The following is a 13,850-nucleotide window of genomic DNA, read 5'->3' as shown; positions in this document are numbered from 1 at the left end:
ATGTACGTAACGAGGGCAATGCCGAGAGCTATTCCAGTTCCCAGTTTGCGGCTCAAATATTGTCGCAGCCGGTCGTTACCAATATGGCCGTACAATATGGAAATGCATTGGTAGGCTCGGGAAGGCAACAGTTTGAAAAATATGTGCCAGTTAGAGCATTAAAGTATTACTTCGCCGTGGATACTAATTACGTCTTTGGAAAGCTAGCAATTTTGTTCTTCCCGTTCACTCATAAAGTAAGATTCAAGATGATCTAGAGACAAAGACTATTTATAATTAATCGTTTAATGCATTAATTTAAAATGCGACATAATGCTGTTAACAGGACTGGACTGTTAAGTACGAACAGGATGTGCCCATGCAACCACGTTACGAAAAGAATGCTCCAGACATGTATATCCCGATGATGTCGTTTTTAACATACGTAGTACTAGCTGGCTTGGTTTTAGGTGCGCAAGAACGTTTCAACCCTGAACAACTTAGTATATTAGCCAGTTCTGTATTGGCCTGGGGTATAATAGAACTAATAGTCCATACTGTCAGTTTGTACATAATGAATATCGAAACGAGCCTGGCCACGTTGGATCTTTTGGCCTACTGCGGATATAAATATGTTGGTATAAATGCAGCATTGTTAAGCTCATTACCATTTAGAAAATTTGGCTATTATGCGGCATTGTTATATTTTAGTGCGACATTAGCATTTTTTCTCATGAGATCTTTAAAGCTAAGAGTTATTCCGCAGGGTCAGATATCGTACACAGCCAACGGCAATAGAAGAAGACTTTACTTTATATTTTTTGTAGCGATTATTCAACCCTTACTGATGTGGTGGCTCTCTTATCATTTAATATAAATAAATGAAAAATAAAAATAAAAGAGAAAGAACGACGAATGTAAAGTTATCACTTTAAGAAATAAATGAAATGTATATTTATTATGATATATCGATTATACATTTTTCTAATAAAAATTGTACGGACATAATTATTGCATCGCTATTTATTATACCGAACTTCTAATAACGACGAATTAGATTAATCGAGCTAGAAATGTTATCTGTTTTAAATGTTTATGATGCAACGTTTGCCACGTACACGGGATATCGTACGTACGGAACTCTACGTACTACATAACATTCCTTACGATCTTACGGCATTATGTCCCATTGTGCTCTTTTATAAGCCTCGCTTTATTTTACTGCACTTTGTCTGTACCTTTTAAAATGTACCTTTCCTTCGTCGAAGTTGACGGAAACGTCGATAGATGTCGACTCCTCATCATCTTGTTCGATCGATGGTCAGAGTAGGAAGACAGACTTGGGAGATCGTGAGAAAGGGCGTTGCGTACGAAGAAGTCTATTCTGGTTTAGCCTGCTCCTAGTCTATAAGAGAGAAGTTTGTAGCCGCGATCTGACAGTTTATGGCGCCACAAGCGAGATAGGTTGAATTAGTCAGCCGCAAGCTGCGGTCTAGCGACGGTGTCTATCATTGCACTCCTCTCGTGTTGGCCAACGGGCCAAAAATGGCGGAGAGGATGAAGGCGACGGCCCCGACCTCCCGACCTGTTCCAATGAAACTCTTTGCCACTTGGGAAGTCGATCGTACGCCACCGAATTGTATACCAAGGTAATTAAATCAAACGTACGCTTTACCGTTTTATTTCATTCGGTCGTGGAATACGTACGTACGTACGTACGTACGTATATTTTGCCAAAGTCGCCGCGTCGTTGTGCGAATGCAAGGTGCTCTTTTCTTTTCTCACTCTCTCTCTCTCTCTCCCTCCCTCCCTCCCTCCCTCCCTCTTTTTTCTTTTCTACCGCGAACATGTATAAGTGGTCGAAAAACAATAAGAAATTTTATTCGATCCGCCCCAACGTTTCTGCAAAGACGTAGAAATATTCCAATAATTTGTCTCAATAATTTCTACGATTATTTCATGACACCGTGCATTATAGCATTGCAAAGCGCATATAACAATGGGGAGATGGTAGGCATGTGTGGCACACGCTCGGAAAGATGTGCTAGCTGTCATGTCAGATCCTCCGCGTGTATCGAAACGTCTCGATGCAATCATTCGATGAAATTTTCCTATTTTCCATGTGACGCGATTCGCTTTATCTATTACACATGCACGCTCCCACGCACGTTTTGCTTCGATTAATATTTATTTAGAAATTTTGTAAATGTTTCGTCATTTCGTTGGGTGCCGATTTGTCCGTGCGCGTGCGCGTGCGATTAGTAAGACTGAAAAATAATTTCATTCCGTTTCTTTTCTTTATTTTTATATATACCATTTTATATATACATATACCAGGAATGGCGTTAGGAAATATACTGTATTTTGCAAAATTTTAATATACCCAAGTCTGCAAACGAACTGTCTCATACTCTTTAGGAGGGTAATGGTCTCTTTACTACTTTGGGTAGATACATGTACATGTATATATTATTGGAGACCGGACGAGTAAAGTTATCACGACCATCTAACACCAAGCAACTGTACATATATATATATATATATATATAAAGGGGAGATGATATCTTGCACGCGTATGGCATATAGAAAACATTAAATCGTAGATACAATATTACTCCCGCGTTATCAACTTCTCCTCCTTTTCGTTCTTGAAGAAAATTCGTACTGTATCTTTCTACGATATATTTTGGACGGTAAACAATATGATATAGCTGAAGGGGAATAAACTTATAAAAAGATAATAAAATTCTTTTTTTTTATTTTTCTTACCAAACGCAAGAAAGAAGTAATATAATAATATACATACCTAGTATAACTCTATATGAGCATTGGCGTAATGCATAAATGTTTCTTTCGGCTGTGCGAATGATAACTTTTTGATCAATCTTTATGTATAGATACGTTCGAACGAGACGAAAAATACGTTCGTATGTTTTACGTATCTATATATTGGATATCGTATGTATATATGTATGTATATACCTCGATCTAGCTCATTCTGACACGCTTCGGCCCGAACTCTACTCCGGTCACTGGAACAGAAATCGATCTATTCTTCATTGAAATAGATATATAAAGAAAGAAAGAAAAAAAGAAGAAGGCCAATATTATTCGTGTAATTTGGAAAATACGCATTGATAGTGACAACGTATATGTACGGAACATGTGTAACGTGGAAATGTGTCTATCTACGTATTCCGAGATTGTTGCTTTTCAACATGATACGACGTTTCGAGCTCTTTAAGTACTTTCTACCCTATGAGCATCGAGCTCACATTAAAAGGGGAACGTCACTTTCCACCTTTAAAAAGCACCAGTCGAGTGACTAACACATTTTTTCTCCTTATCTTTTTCACTTTTTATAATATACATATGTATTCTCCCTCTCTCTCTCTCTCTCTCTCTCTCTCTCTCTCTCTCTCTCTCTCTCTCTCTCTCTCTCTCTACAGTCAATGCAATGAGACGTAAACGACATAAGAAGACGACTCGTCTTGATTCTTCGGATGTATGCTATGTATATGATATTTTTCACTTACATACTTTAGATACGTAAATACAAACGTACAGACGTACGTTGATTTACATACATAGATATAGATATACCTATGAGGGTATACTAAGCAGTCTAAGCGGTATAAATTATGAGCAGAGGTCGGAAAAGAATAATTTGTCAACGGCAAACGGCGGTCCTTTTCTTTACCTTATCCTACCTATATAGCTTTTTATTTCATCACAAGTAGTTGAGATATTTCTATTTAACGCGACTCTGTGTTTCTAATTTATCCATTACTGCGGATAACACTCGCGACATTTTGTACATTTATACGAGTCATTTGTACAACATTTGTCGAAACAACCTATACTCCTACTATGTGGACATACTTGGCTTAGACGCCACTTGTCGTTATAGTTTTGACTGTAGTTGTAGTTTCGAGTACATCTATAAGTATCGCATAAGTACGTCGTACGATGTTAGCCTTCGAATCGGTATAAGCTTTCCGTGAATAAAAATAGACGCCATGTACGATGCCTAATGAACATAATCGCGATATATGTAATATTCTCAAGTATTTTCTTACAATTAGTCGGACTAAATTTTATATATATAAAATTAATAACGCGCGCGTATATACTTAGATATGTGAAAATATTTATCGTGTCAATTGCCGCGGATCTGGTGTGAATGTCATTACACACACACACACATGTATGTGTATATATATATATATATATATGGATTACAGATTATGTTCCTTGACATTGACGCGTTTGGTTATACTTCGGCCTTTGGGTTCCGATCTAACGTCCATCATAATCGCTGTAAAGATGCAAAGCTCCAAGAGAACGCTGCGTTCTAACGAAATGATCATACCAACCGGTGGTATGTTAGACACGGAGTTAGAATTACAATTTGCTCTCCAATATCCACACTTTCTCAAGCGAGATGGCAATAAGCTCTTAATATTATTGCAAAGAAGAAAACGTTATAAGAATCGTACGATGCTCGGATATAAAACTCTCGCCGAGGGAGTAATCAATATGGCTCAGGTAAGTTGTTTAAACTATTATAATTACAAAGACGGAAAATTATTTACGTTATATGTAATCATTGTGCGTTAATAAAAAGGAGTGAGCTTTCCTCTGGTTACTATTTTCAAATATCATTCGTAGGTGTTACAGAAGCAAATGGATCTCGAATTAGAATTGATATCCGACAAAGCGGAAAAATACGGTGGACATTCGGTCGCTTTGGCACGCGTTAGCGTCGTAGCACTGAGCTCTCAACCGGTCGATCATGACAAAAGACTTATCAATGACCCTAATGAGAGATTGTGTCAAGAATATAGCGACGAAGAAGAAGAATTCAGTTCGGAGGCTGAAGCGGAGGGTAGCGATAGCGAGCCAACCCTGGAGGTACATAGACGAAAAAGTCGGGGAAAGATTCCCACCAATGCCAGAGTGCGTAAAACTTCTCTTCTCTTTCTTCGATCGAAATTTTCTCTCTCCGCCTCCCCTCCCCCCCCCCCCCCTCCCCAGCCACCCCCCCTCTCTCTCTCTCTCTCTTTATCTACATATTCATCCATCTTGAATTTTGAAAAACAATCGCAAGATTCTAAATTATGCTGTCTCGTGTATTTTACAGCAAAGAAATCTCAAGCAAAAGTTTATAGCCCTTTTGAAGAGGTTCAGAGTGTCCGAAGATTTGGATCACGATCAAGAAGAAATTGGACAAAAGCTTTCAGGTATATGAATACACGATGATAATGCTTCCTTCGGCCTTTATATTCGGCCGATCCTAAGCTGGGACCGAGATAAATCGAATCTGTATGTACTAGATTTCTACGTAATCGTATCGCGTTAATTACTATTCTCAGGCGGTGATATGGAGATCGAAGAGCTATTCGACGAACTCGAAGATTTATCGGACAGTGGTCCAGAATTGGATACCATGTCCGTCAGTAGTACACCAAAGCCTTCGCTACGGCCTTTTTTCAGTTCCAGTCGATCTCTTTTAACACCTCCACATTCAGGTAAGACTCTCGACGTCTTTAATTTTCTTTTTTTCCCTTTTCCTTTATCCCCTTTTCTTTCTATGCTACGTCCCATTTTCCTCTTCCCTCCATCTCTCCCATTATCTTTTACTTCATTCCACTCTTAATTCTTTTAATTTCTCGTCAGCCAGTAGAGAACGCGTATTAGAAAAGAATCGTTACATTCTTGATATGTACTTTGGTTGTTGTCACAACATCGTGAAAAAGTATCTTTCATTGGCGCGTTTTAATATTATGAAATTCCAATATTCCAATATCGGCATACCTCTCTAATATCCAATACGACTAAAACGGTAAGGATCATCAAGTGCTCTATCTAAAACCTATGTTATTTGTTAATGCTTCAAATTGCAAATTCCTTTTATTTTACGAAAAGCGCTTTTCTTGCGAATCATTCCATCTATCGAATATGCGAGTTGAGATAATAGTTTCCAATATGTAATCCTCGCAGACATTAACATTTTGTACGAGAAGTGACATTTCTCATTATAATTATTGACAAATATTCAATATAAAATTAATTGTCAAAGAAAATGCAACATTAAAGGAAATATATTTTTATAATCTTTGTGAATGTATTATTATCGATCGTTTTTATAAAAAAAAAAAAAAAAAAAAAAAAGAAAAAAGAAAAAACCAAGATCATGAGCGTCTTACGTATATGAATTTGTTTTCTCTCAAGAAATATTCTCATTTCATTTATTTTTCACAAACAATATCTCTTTCTTTGTCTCCTAGCTTATACCGCTGCTTATACACTTGTTAAAAATATCGAGAGTAGAAGCAGCCCAGTTTTATCTATTTTATATATTTCATGTTCGATTGAATTTTATATTCGATTCGGAGTTTCAAATGAGCGATGTAGAAAAAGTACAATATGCCGCCTATAGCTACATATACATACACATTACACGTAAATATCTATCGGAGAACGGTTTTTTTGTTGCTGCTTCCATTACAACTACATACACTAGTATTAGCTTGATTTTTCAGGAGGTCTATAACTTATATTTTTATCATTTGCATATCACTTGTTTTTTTTTTTTTTTTTTTTTTTTTCTTTCGATATAAAACTTGTCGCCGCATGATAATTTATTAAATACAAATCATTATAATACTACAGATCCTCTCACGGAAAAGATAGTTTTTCTTTTCTTTTTTCTCTTCTTTGTTACATTCGTATTTTTGGAAGAAATTATTTGTTCAACGTTTCGCTTTAGTTTTTATTTTCACACATTGAATTATTACAGAAGATCAGATTGCACGCAAGTCATATAAACATCATCGTATAATATATGTACGTGTAGACGTTGGAGATTTCATCTTGCGTACATCTACTTACGAGGATCCGAGAATGTATTTGATTTTGTGGACTTCCAAAATATAATATGTTGTACAAACTATGATATAAAATCGATCATCTATATCTGGATCTGGATTTTTTAACTAAGTCAAGATTTGGTCGGTTGGCTTTGCACTGTTGCATGTTACAATTCGGTAGTAGTAACAAGAGGGGAAGCTGACAACAACGCAATGAGTACCGTAAATCAGCACTACGTTGGAAGTCAACCAGCCAAAGAGAAACAGCACATTGGACATGTAACGTCAGGTATGTAACGTGAAAATTCGAAATAACAAATGCAATAATAATATGAGCGTTTGCAATTGTACGTGCGTGTAACGCGTATGCAGACGCATACATATTTTACTTATTCAAAAGAATAGCATGCGTGTATATAAATTCAGCATGAGGGAAAGAATAAATGTATCGTCGTTAATATCGGGTATGTAATAACTAATTGTGGAATGATTTGAATAAGCTTCAGGTAAATGATCAATTATTTGAAGACACATTTCTTTGAGTATTTCTTTTGTCTTTTCTTTTTCTTTTATTTCTTTTCTTTTTCTTTTTTGTTTGTTTTCCATGTCCAGCATATATAATTAAGGAAAAGATGTGAAAGTGTTGAAGTTGAAATACATAGGTCAAAATACTATATTGTAAGTTGGACAGGAAGCTCTAGCGCTTGAGTGGCAAATATAAATATTACGATTTGGATTTGATAATTGGATAGTTTATTGTTTTAAAATGACCTATTCAAATACTGACTATTAAATTCATTTATGATTATGTAAAACTCATTGAAAGATTGAAATTAAAAATCATAACTTGTTTCGCTATAAATATGAAAATGTCAATGAATTTATTTTCTTTTCCATGGTTTATTATCGACTGTATTAAGTAAAACTCTTAATTTCGAAAGTGTAGTTTTTATAAATCGCTTGTTATTTATTATATCAATTATTGTAATAGATATTATAATTTGACAATTATTCATAGATTCATTCGTACGGTAAAATATTACTTAAACATTATGTACGGCGTAAGAAGGATAAATGCTTGTGGCATTCTATTCTTCTGTAGTAATTTCTGTTTTATTATTAACATTTCTTTTGTCTGCTTTCTTTGATTAAAAGTGCTTTCTTTAATTAAACATTGAGACTTTAATATTGCGTCTCCTTTTTTCTTTCTCTCTTTACTTGCTCTAAATATAGATTTATCGTCTAAATATACAATTATTTTTTTCTTTAACTAACAGGCTTGCTTGTGTTGTATTTAGTATCTTTTCTCTCTCTCTCTCTCTCTCTCTCTCTCTCTCTCTCTCTCTCTCTCTCTCGCCCCTCCTATACGTAGTTCTTACGTACATAATTCAATCGTGTCCATCGGTCCTCTATATCTGTCTACTTACGTACGTATGTATTTCTGATATTATCAATTCTTCTGTCTACTTCTATCAATCATTTAATTTGTGTTATACTACTTTTCAGTAATCGACCATGTTAGCGTGACAATATTCCTGTTAACAACATACATATTTTCTAGGCGATAATAATTAAGACAATCATTAGAATACGTATGAATTTTGTAATACGTGTATACACATATATAGGAGTATATGCAGAAGTAATCTTATTAAATAGATCCTGCTTAGCGAAAACGTTATTACTCTCTCAGGTACATCTCACGCCGTTACCCGAATATATACAAGATATTTTTCTCGATGATCGCGATGTAGTTTACGTAAATGGACTAAAAATATTTCACCTTCTTTCTCTTATCTATTATATAACATAATAAATTGTTAATAATCGATAATAATGACATTATGAGAATAGTAGAAAGTGACATGATTATGTTACAGAACGCGGCGTAGACAGGCAAAGTGACGATAGTTCGAGGAGGGCAGACAGCGATTCTCATCCTGAGAATTGGACCGATCACGAAGCTAATGACCCGCCAAGTATCGTTACCGGATCTCCGCCGAAATCAGAACAACCGAATAAAAACGAAAGTTCGGACAGAAGAAGTAGACTTTTCACTCGTGATCGTGGAACGCCTGGTAGTAGTAAATCGAAAAAGCACAGTCTAAGCGTCGATTTAAAGCCGTCCGGTGATTCGAGTAGTTCCGAGGTACCTCGATATAGTTTGTAATATGTAACATTATATTAGATCTCTAATGCCAATGACGACAAGACTTTTCTTTATTACAGCCGAGGAAGGCCCTAGTCGAACAATTGAGTCGTGTCTTGCCGGACGACAGTTTACCGGAGGCTGTCTCGTTGGTTTCCTTAGCAGACCCGGGCGGTGCCGTACTTGCCGCAAGACTTCAGGAAAGAAATCACAAAGTACTTACCACCGCTTCACCCGCTGACATACGTGCCACGTTCACGTGTCTGGTAACAAGGATACAAAAATTGTAATTAGAAATTTTACAAGAGATATATATCACCTTCGGCTATATTAATATAGATGAAATAAACTTACACATTATTATTGATTTTACAGTTGTAATAGTTCTGCCAAGCCGCCTTCGCCGGTGAAGGTCGTAATCGCTGGTGGAGATAGTTTTGTAAATGCAGTGCTACGACATTACGTAGAATTATTGAGCTTCAAGCCTCCCGATTGGCAAAATTATTTAAGGTTCTTGGTGGTACCTCTAGGCTCTAATACTTTGTCAAAATATCTATCCTCTGTGGATGCCAAATACTCTGTCCTTTTTGGCGACGAATGGAAAGAATTACTCGAAAGAGAAGGCGGAGGCGCGAGCGAAGGTGCGGCAAGGGTATCTGAATATGTAGCTGCAACCAATTCCACTTTACCATTGCCGATCGCAGAGGCAATGGTGACATATAGGTAACATATAATCCTAAAGTATAACAGCTTCTCTTTCTAATTTAAAAAGAAAAGAAAAGAAAAGAAAAGAAATAAATAATAAAGATGAAAAAGAAAAAAAAAGAACAGAAACAAAAAAGAAGACCAAGGGGAACATTTTATATCGACGTTAATTGTACTCTTCTTATAGAGAAACCGATGACAGCAGTCAAATATTTATTCCATTTGTAAATGACGTTCGGGTTGGATGTCCTGACAGTAGTTCTTCCACGTCGGTCGATCTCGAGGAAAGCAATATTACAATGTCCGGTTCTCCACCGTCTCTCCCACCACCAGGATTACCAATTCCGCCTCCTGGCAGATTGACCCCGCCTAGCAGTCCTAATGTAGGCCAGCCCGTCAGGGAAGGCTGGGAACCTGTGGAATTGCAATTGGATTATTGGAGCAAACAAACGCAAGGAGAAAAGGGCAAGAATACATTGAGACAAGCTTTCAGAGTATTACACGTGCAAAGACTTCCACCGTTAGGAGAAGCACCAGGTCATCATCTCTCCATGAATTATACGACCAAAGAGAAGAAACAAAAGAGTAAGTGTATAACGTTGAGGACGTAGATCGTCATTTTTCTAAGTTAATAAAGTAATATGTTAATAATTCGTAGTGTAGACCGTAGATAGTTTTTCAATATCATCTTTAATATAATGCAATAGTATCTGCTGAGCACCAGCGTATATGGGATGTGTTATTCTACATTTTTGGATACATGTTTGTTCTCTTTTTTTTTTTCTTTTTTCCAGTAATGAGATTAGGAAAGAAGAAAGAAAAGGAAAAGGAGAACGAACCAAAGAGTCAAACTGTAGACGGTGTTACGCGTTTGATATGTTCGGCAAAAACTCATAACATTCCATTGAGAGGTAAGATTTTTAACTTAAAAAAAGCTTCAACATTTTATCGTTGAATACATGACGTCGTCGCATGGTATCGCATTATTGATTTTTTTCACTTCAGTGAGCATCGACGGTACCGAATGGTACAGTGTGAAATTTTTCCAACTATCGGCGCAGTGGCAAACGCACATCAAGACCTTCCCTCTAGCCCTGTTCGAGTACACCCCTCAGCAGCAAATTTTGAACCCTGTGTGAAGTCTCTCCCCTTTTTATCGTTAATTAAATTTCCTTCAATTCTTGTATTCAATATTCCATGCGGGGGTAACGTTGAGACTGTGCTTGATTATTAGAAATATGTAATATCAATATAACCAGCAAATTCCTGGAACTGCCCCGTTATCATTAAAGAGATTAATTGTTATAATTTAACAATAGTTATCGCAGAACAATCTACAATCAGCAATTTACCGATTATATTCTTCTATTTCCTAATTGCATACATAATCATATATTACAATTTCTATTTCTATTTCTTCGCATAATATTCGCATACTACACTATATTTATTACCGAATGCGAGATCAATTTTCGTTATAACGTTCATCGTAACATTGATATTGATTCATATAAACATGGGAAAGTGCAATTTTATTCTACGAAAATATGATTTACTCATTGATTCTTTGACATATCACCGCATAGACTTTGTATGCAACTAAGGAATCCAAAAGATCCATGTTGTTCTGATTTTATTGACTATAAGTTCATTATTGTCTAGCCAAAACTTCATTTCGACTATTTTATTTTTCTATAAGTCTCGCTTAAGTTGTACATAAGTTTGTTTGATTATAAGATGGAAATGTTGCCGAATCTCTCAAAACTGATTTTTTACGATTATCTTTTATCCATATCATTAAATTACGACATATGACTATAGTATATAATAGATTTACATTTTCTTACTTATACCATAGATTTAGAAATTATATTTTCTTCTTTCTTCTACTGTTCTTTTTTTTTTTTTTTTTTTTTTTTTTTTTTTTTGGGCGGGAGGGGGGCGCTTGGGGAAACCGACGATATGGATAAATAACACTTTTAATGCACAAATATATAAGAACCTATATATGTTATAATATTGAAAATATGGGACAGTATTAATATCAAGAGAAACGAGATATTACTTTGAAAAATATTGTCAATGTAAACAAATTCTGAAAGAAGTGTGATATTAATAGACACGTTCCATTTAAACAATTAAGTTTTCTACTAAATATTAAACAATTTCAAACTCTTGACTTCCACTGCAACAATAATGAAAAAATTCTATGTTCATACATTGTGCCATATAATATGTTTGTGTCAAACATTATATACGTATCCTACTGTAATTGACAATTATTTATTCCTTTGAAGATGAACTGACTGATATTTGCATTAATTTCATTACAATTTCAATAATTTCTTATGTTTATTTCTTTTCCAAGATACGTCTTATATCCTATTTTGTAAGCTTTTGATCCAAAACATACTCTATTTTCGGATATTTTTATTTAAAAATATATCATTGATATAAGGAAAGTTCCATTACAATAATAGTAGTAATTGTATCAATATTGCTATTACGATTACTACTGTTCCCATCACTACCATTGCTGCTGCTGCTGCTGCTACTGCTACTGCCATTGCCGTTGCTGCTGCTGCTGCTGCTGCTGCTGCTGCCTTTGCTGCTATTGCTGCCGCCGTTGCTGCTGCTGCTGCTGCTGTTACCACTACCACTATTCTACTACTGCTACTACTCTACTACTACTGCTGCTAGTACTTTACCACTACTAGAAATATTATTAGTATTATTATTATTATTATTATTATTATTATTATTATTATTATTATCATTATTATCATTATTATTATTATTATTATTGTTGTTGTTGTTGTTGTTGTTGTTGTTGTTGTTGTTGTTGTTGTTATTATTGTTGTTGTTGATGTAGTTATTATTATTATGATCACCATCTTTAGAATACTATATATTGATACAAGTACGGATTTTAGTTTGGCCAAATGTAAAAAATTTCTCTTTTCTGTATTTCTGTCGTTTACTAATGATATTTGCATAACATTTGCTTATACCATTTTATACTTATTTAGGAGGCATATTGTAAATATACAACAGTATGGATATTTCTTTAAATAATGTAAATGTTATCTTTGACAAGACATAGAGATAACATATATGTACATACATAACAATTATGTATTTTTCAACTTTTTTTCTTTCTTGATAAAACGATAAAAGGTAAAAACGATAATGTTTTACTGTTCGCGCAACATATGTGTTACTTTGACTGCCTAAAGCCAAACTAATGGAATACCTACCTGATTTGTAAAAAAGATTCTACCTACATATTATTTTATAACAAGTACGACGATAACAAGAATGATGATGATGTCTTGCCAAAGTAAAAAATAGTTAATGTTTTAACATGCTCTCACATCATTTGCTAGTCTCTACAGTTATTTATTAATAAGTATACGTATAAATGTGTGTTTATAAATATTAATGGTGTGATTAGGTGAAAAGTATTTTTTTGAATTTTTAGAAATAATAGTACTATTAAAGTTAAAATCATGGAGGGCAATGCCGAATGATATGTGTTCATTTCGATTGATAGATCAAAATTTATAAAAATTGACATAAGCGTATATTTATCATTTTATAAGATATTTGTTATCATAAAAATGTTTGATAAAATTTGCTTTAACACATAACTTAAACAATCACATAACTTTGAATTGTTTACCTACATTTTTTAAATATGCTAAAATATTCCAAGCGAATAATCTTATTGTGCATCTACGTCATATATCCTTCAATTTTAATCATAGAAAACAGTTATTTTGCTACACCTATTCGGTTCTTTAACAGCTCGCACAAGATGTCTTAATTTGATAATTGATAAAATGTTTTATTTGAAGATATTATATGAATGTGCACATTTAAGAATAAGAAAACGCCAAATAACCATATAAAATATGTATGCCTCGTGTATTTAAAATGACAAGTATTTACATACTCGTACATCTTTGTCTACAAGCTGAATATTTATAATGCATAGTATAGATCCGTAGTATTCGATTAAATTAAAAGACAGAGATTCTTAGTATTTAATAAAAAGTATATACTCCTTTTTTACATATTTTCCCTTCAAAAAAATATTATTAAGTGAATGATTGTACTCTTAATGTCTTCTTTTTCTTCTTCTT

At 34.6% G+C, this 13,850-nt stretch overlaps 2 protein-coding genes across 6 annotated transcripts in view; both read left to right on the top strand.

Annotated features, from left to right (window-relative positions):
* LOC124433152 (protein YIF1B) overlaps positions 1-879 on the top strand; it is a 1,645-nt gene extending 766 nt beyond the window's left edge. The window contains exons 3-5 of one of the 2 annotated variants that reach the window (XM_046982834.1): positions 1-236; positions 326-613; positions 746-879. The exon at positions 1-236 is cut by the window's left edge and continues 100 nt beyond it. In XM_046982834.1, coding sequence (XP_046838790.1) covers positions 1-236; positions 326-613; positions 746-856 — 635 coding nt within the window. In that variant the 3' untranslated portion in view covers positions 857-879. Of the gene's footprint in view, positions 237-325 lie in introns of both variants that reach the window. The other variant, XM_046982833.1, reaches the window with a different exon arrangement.
* A 464-nt stretch (positions 880-1,343) lies between these two features.
* LOC124433151 (phosphofurin acidic cluster sorting protein 2) lies at positions 1,344-11,528 on the top strand. 4 transcript variants are annotated; one of them, XM_046982830.1, is made up of 12 exons: positions 1,344-1,628; positions 4,224-4,527; positions 4,651-4,938; positions 5,123-5,222; positions 5,355-5,510; positions 7,036-7,140; positions 8,732-9,000; positions 9,081-9,286; positions 9,376-9,723; positions 9,893-10,290; positions 10,500-10,616; positions 10,711-11,528. In XM_046982830.1, exons 1-12 carry the CDS (start codon positions 1,525-1,527, stop codon positions 10,842-10,844), a joined length of 2,529 nt encoding a protein of 842 aa, XP_046838786.1. In that variant the 5' UTR covers positions 1,344-1,524; the 3' UTR covers positions 10,845-11,528. The 4 variants fall into 4 exon arrangements, with proteins under 4 accessions (XP_046838786.1, XP_046838785.1, XP_046838787.1 ...); XM_046982829.1 differs by having other exon boundaries at positions 7,033-7,140; XM_046982831.1 differs by lacking the exon at positions 7,036-7,140.
* The last annotated feature ends 2,322 nt before the right edge of the window (positions 11,529-13,850 follow it).

Source organism: Vespa crabro, chromosome 2 (assembly GCF_910589235.1).
Source record: "Vespa crabro chromosome 2, iyVesCrab1.2, whole genome shotgun sequence".
In the NCBI taxonomy this organism is placed as follows: Eukaryota; Metazoa; Arthropoda; class Insecta; order Hymenoptera; family Vespidae; genus Vespa; species Vespa crabro.
The sequence above is the reverse complement of the archived record's forward strand: the minus strand, read 5'-3'. Positions and strand labels throughout refer to the sequence as shown.

Coding starts and splice junctions, on each gene's coding strand:
- LOC124433151 (XM_046982829.1), top strand. CDS start 1,525: ATGGCGGAGAGGATGAAGGCGACGGCCCCGACCTCCCGACCTGTTCCA. Junction 5,511..7,032: donor TTTAACACCTCCACATTCAG/GTAAGACTCTCG, acceptor ACAATTCGGTAG/TAGTAACAAGAGGGGAAGCT. Junction 10,617..10,710: donor TCATAACATTCCATTGAGAG/GTAAGATTTTTA, acceptor TTTTCACTTCAG/TGAGCATCGACGGTACCGAA.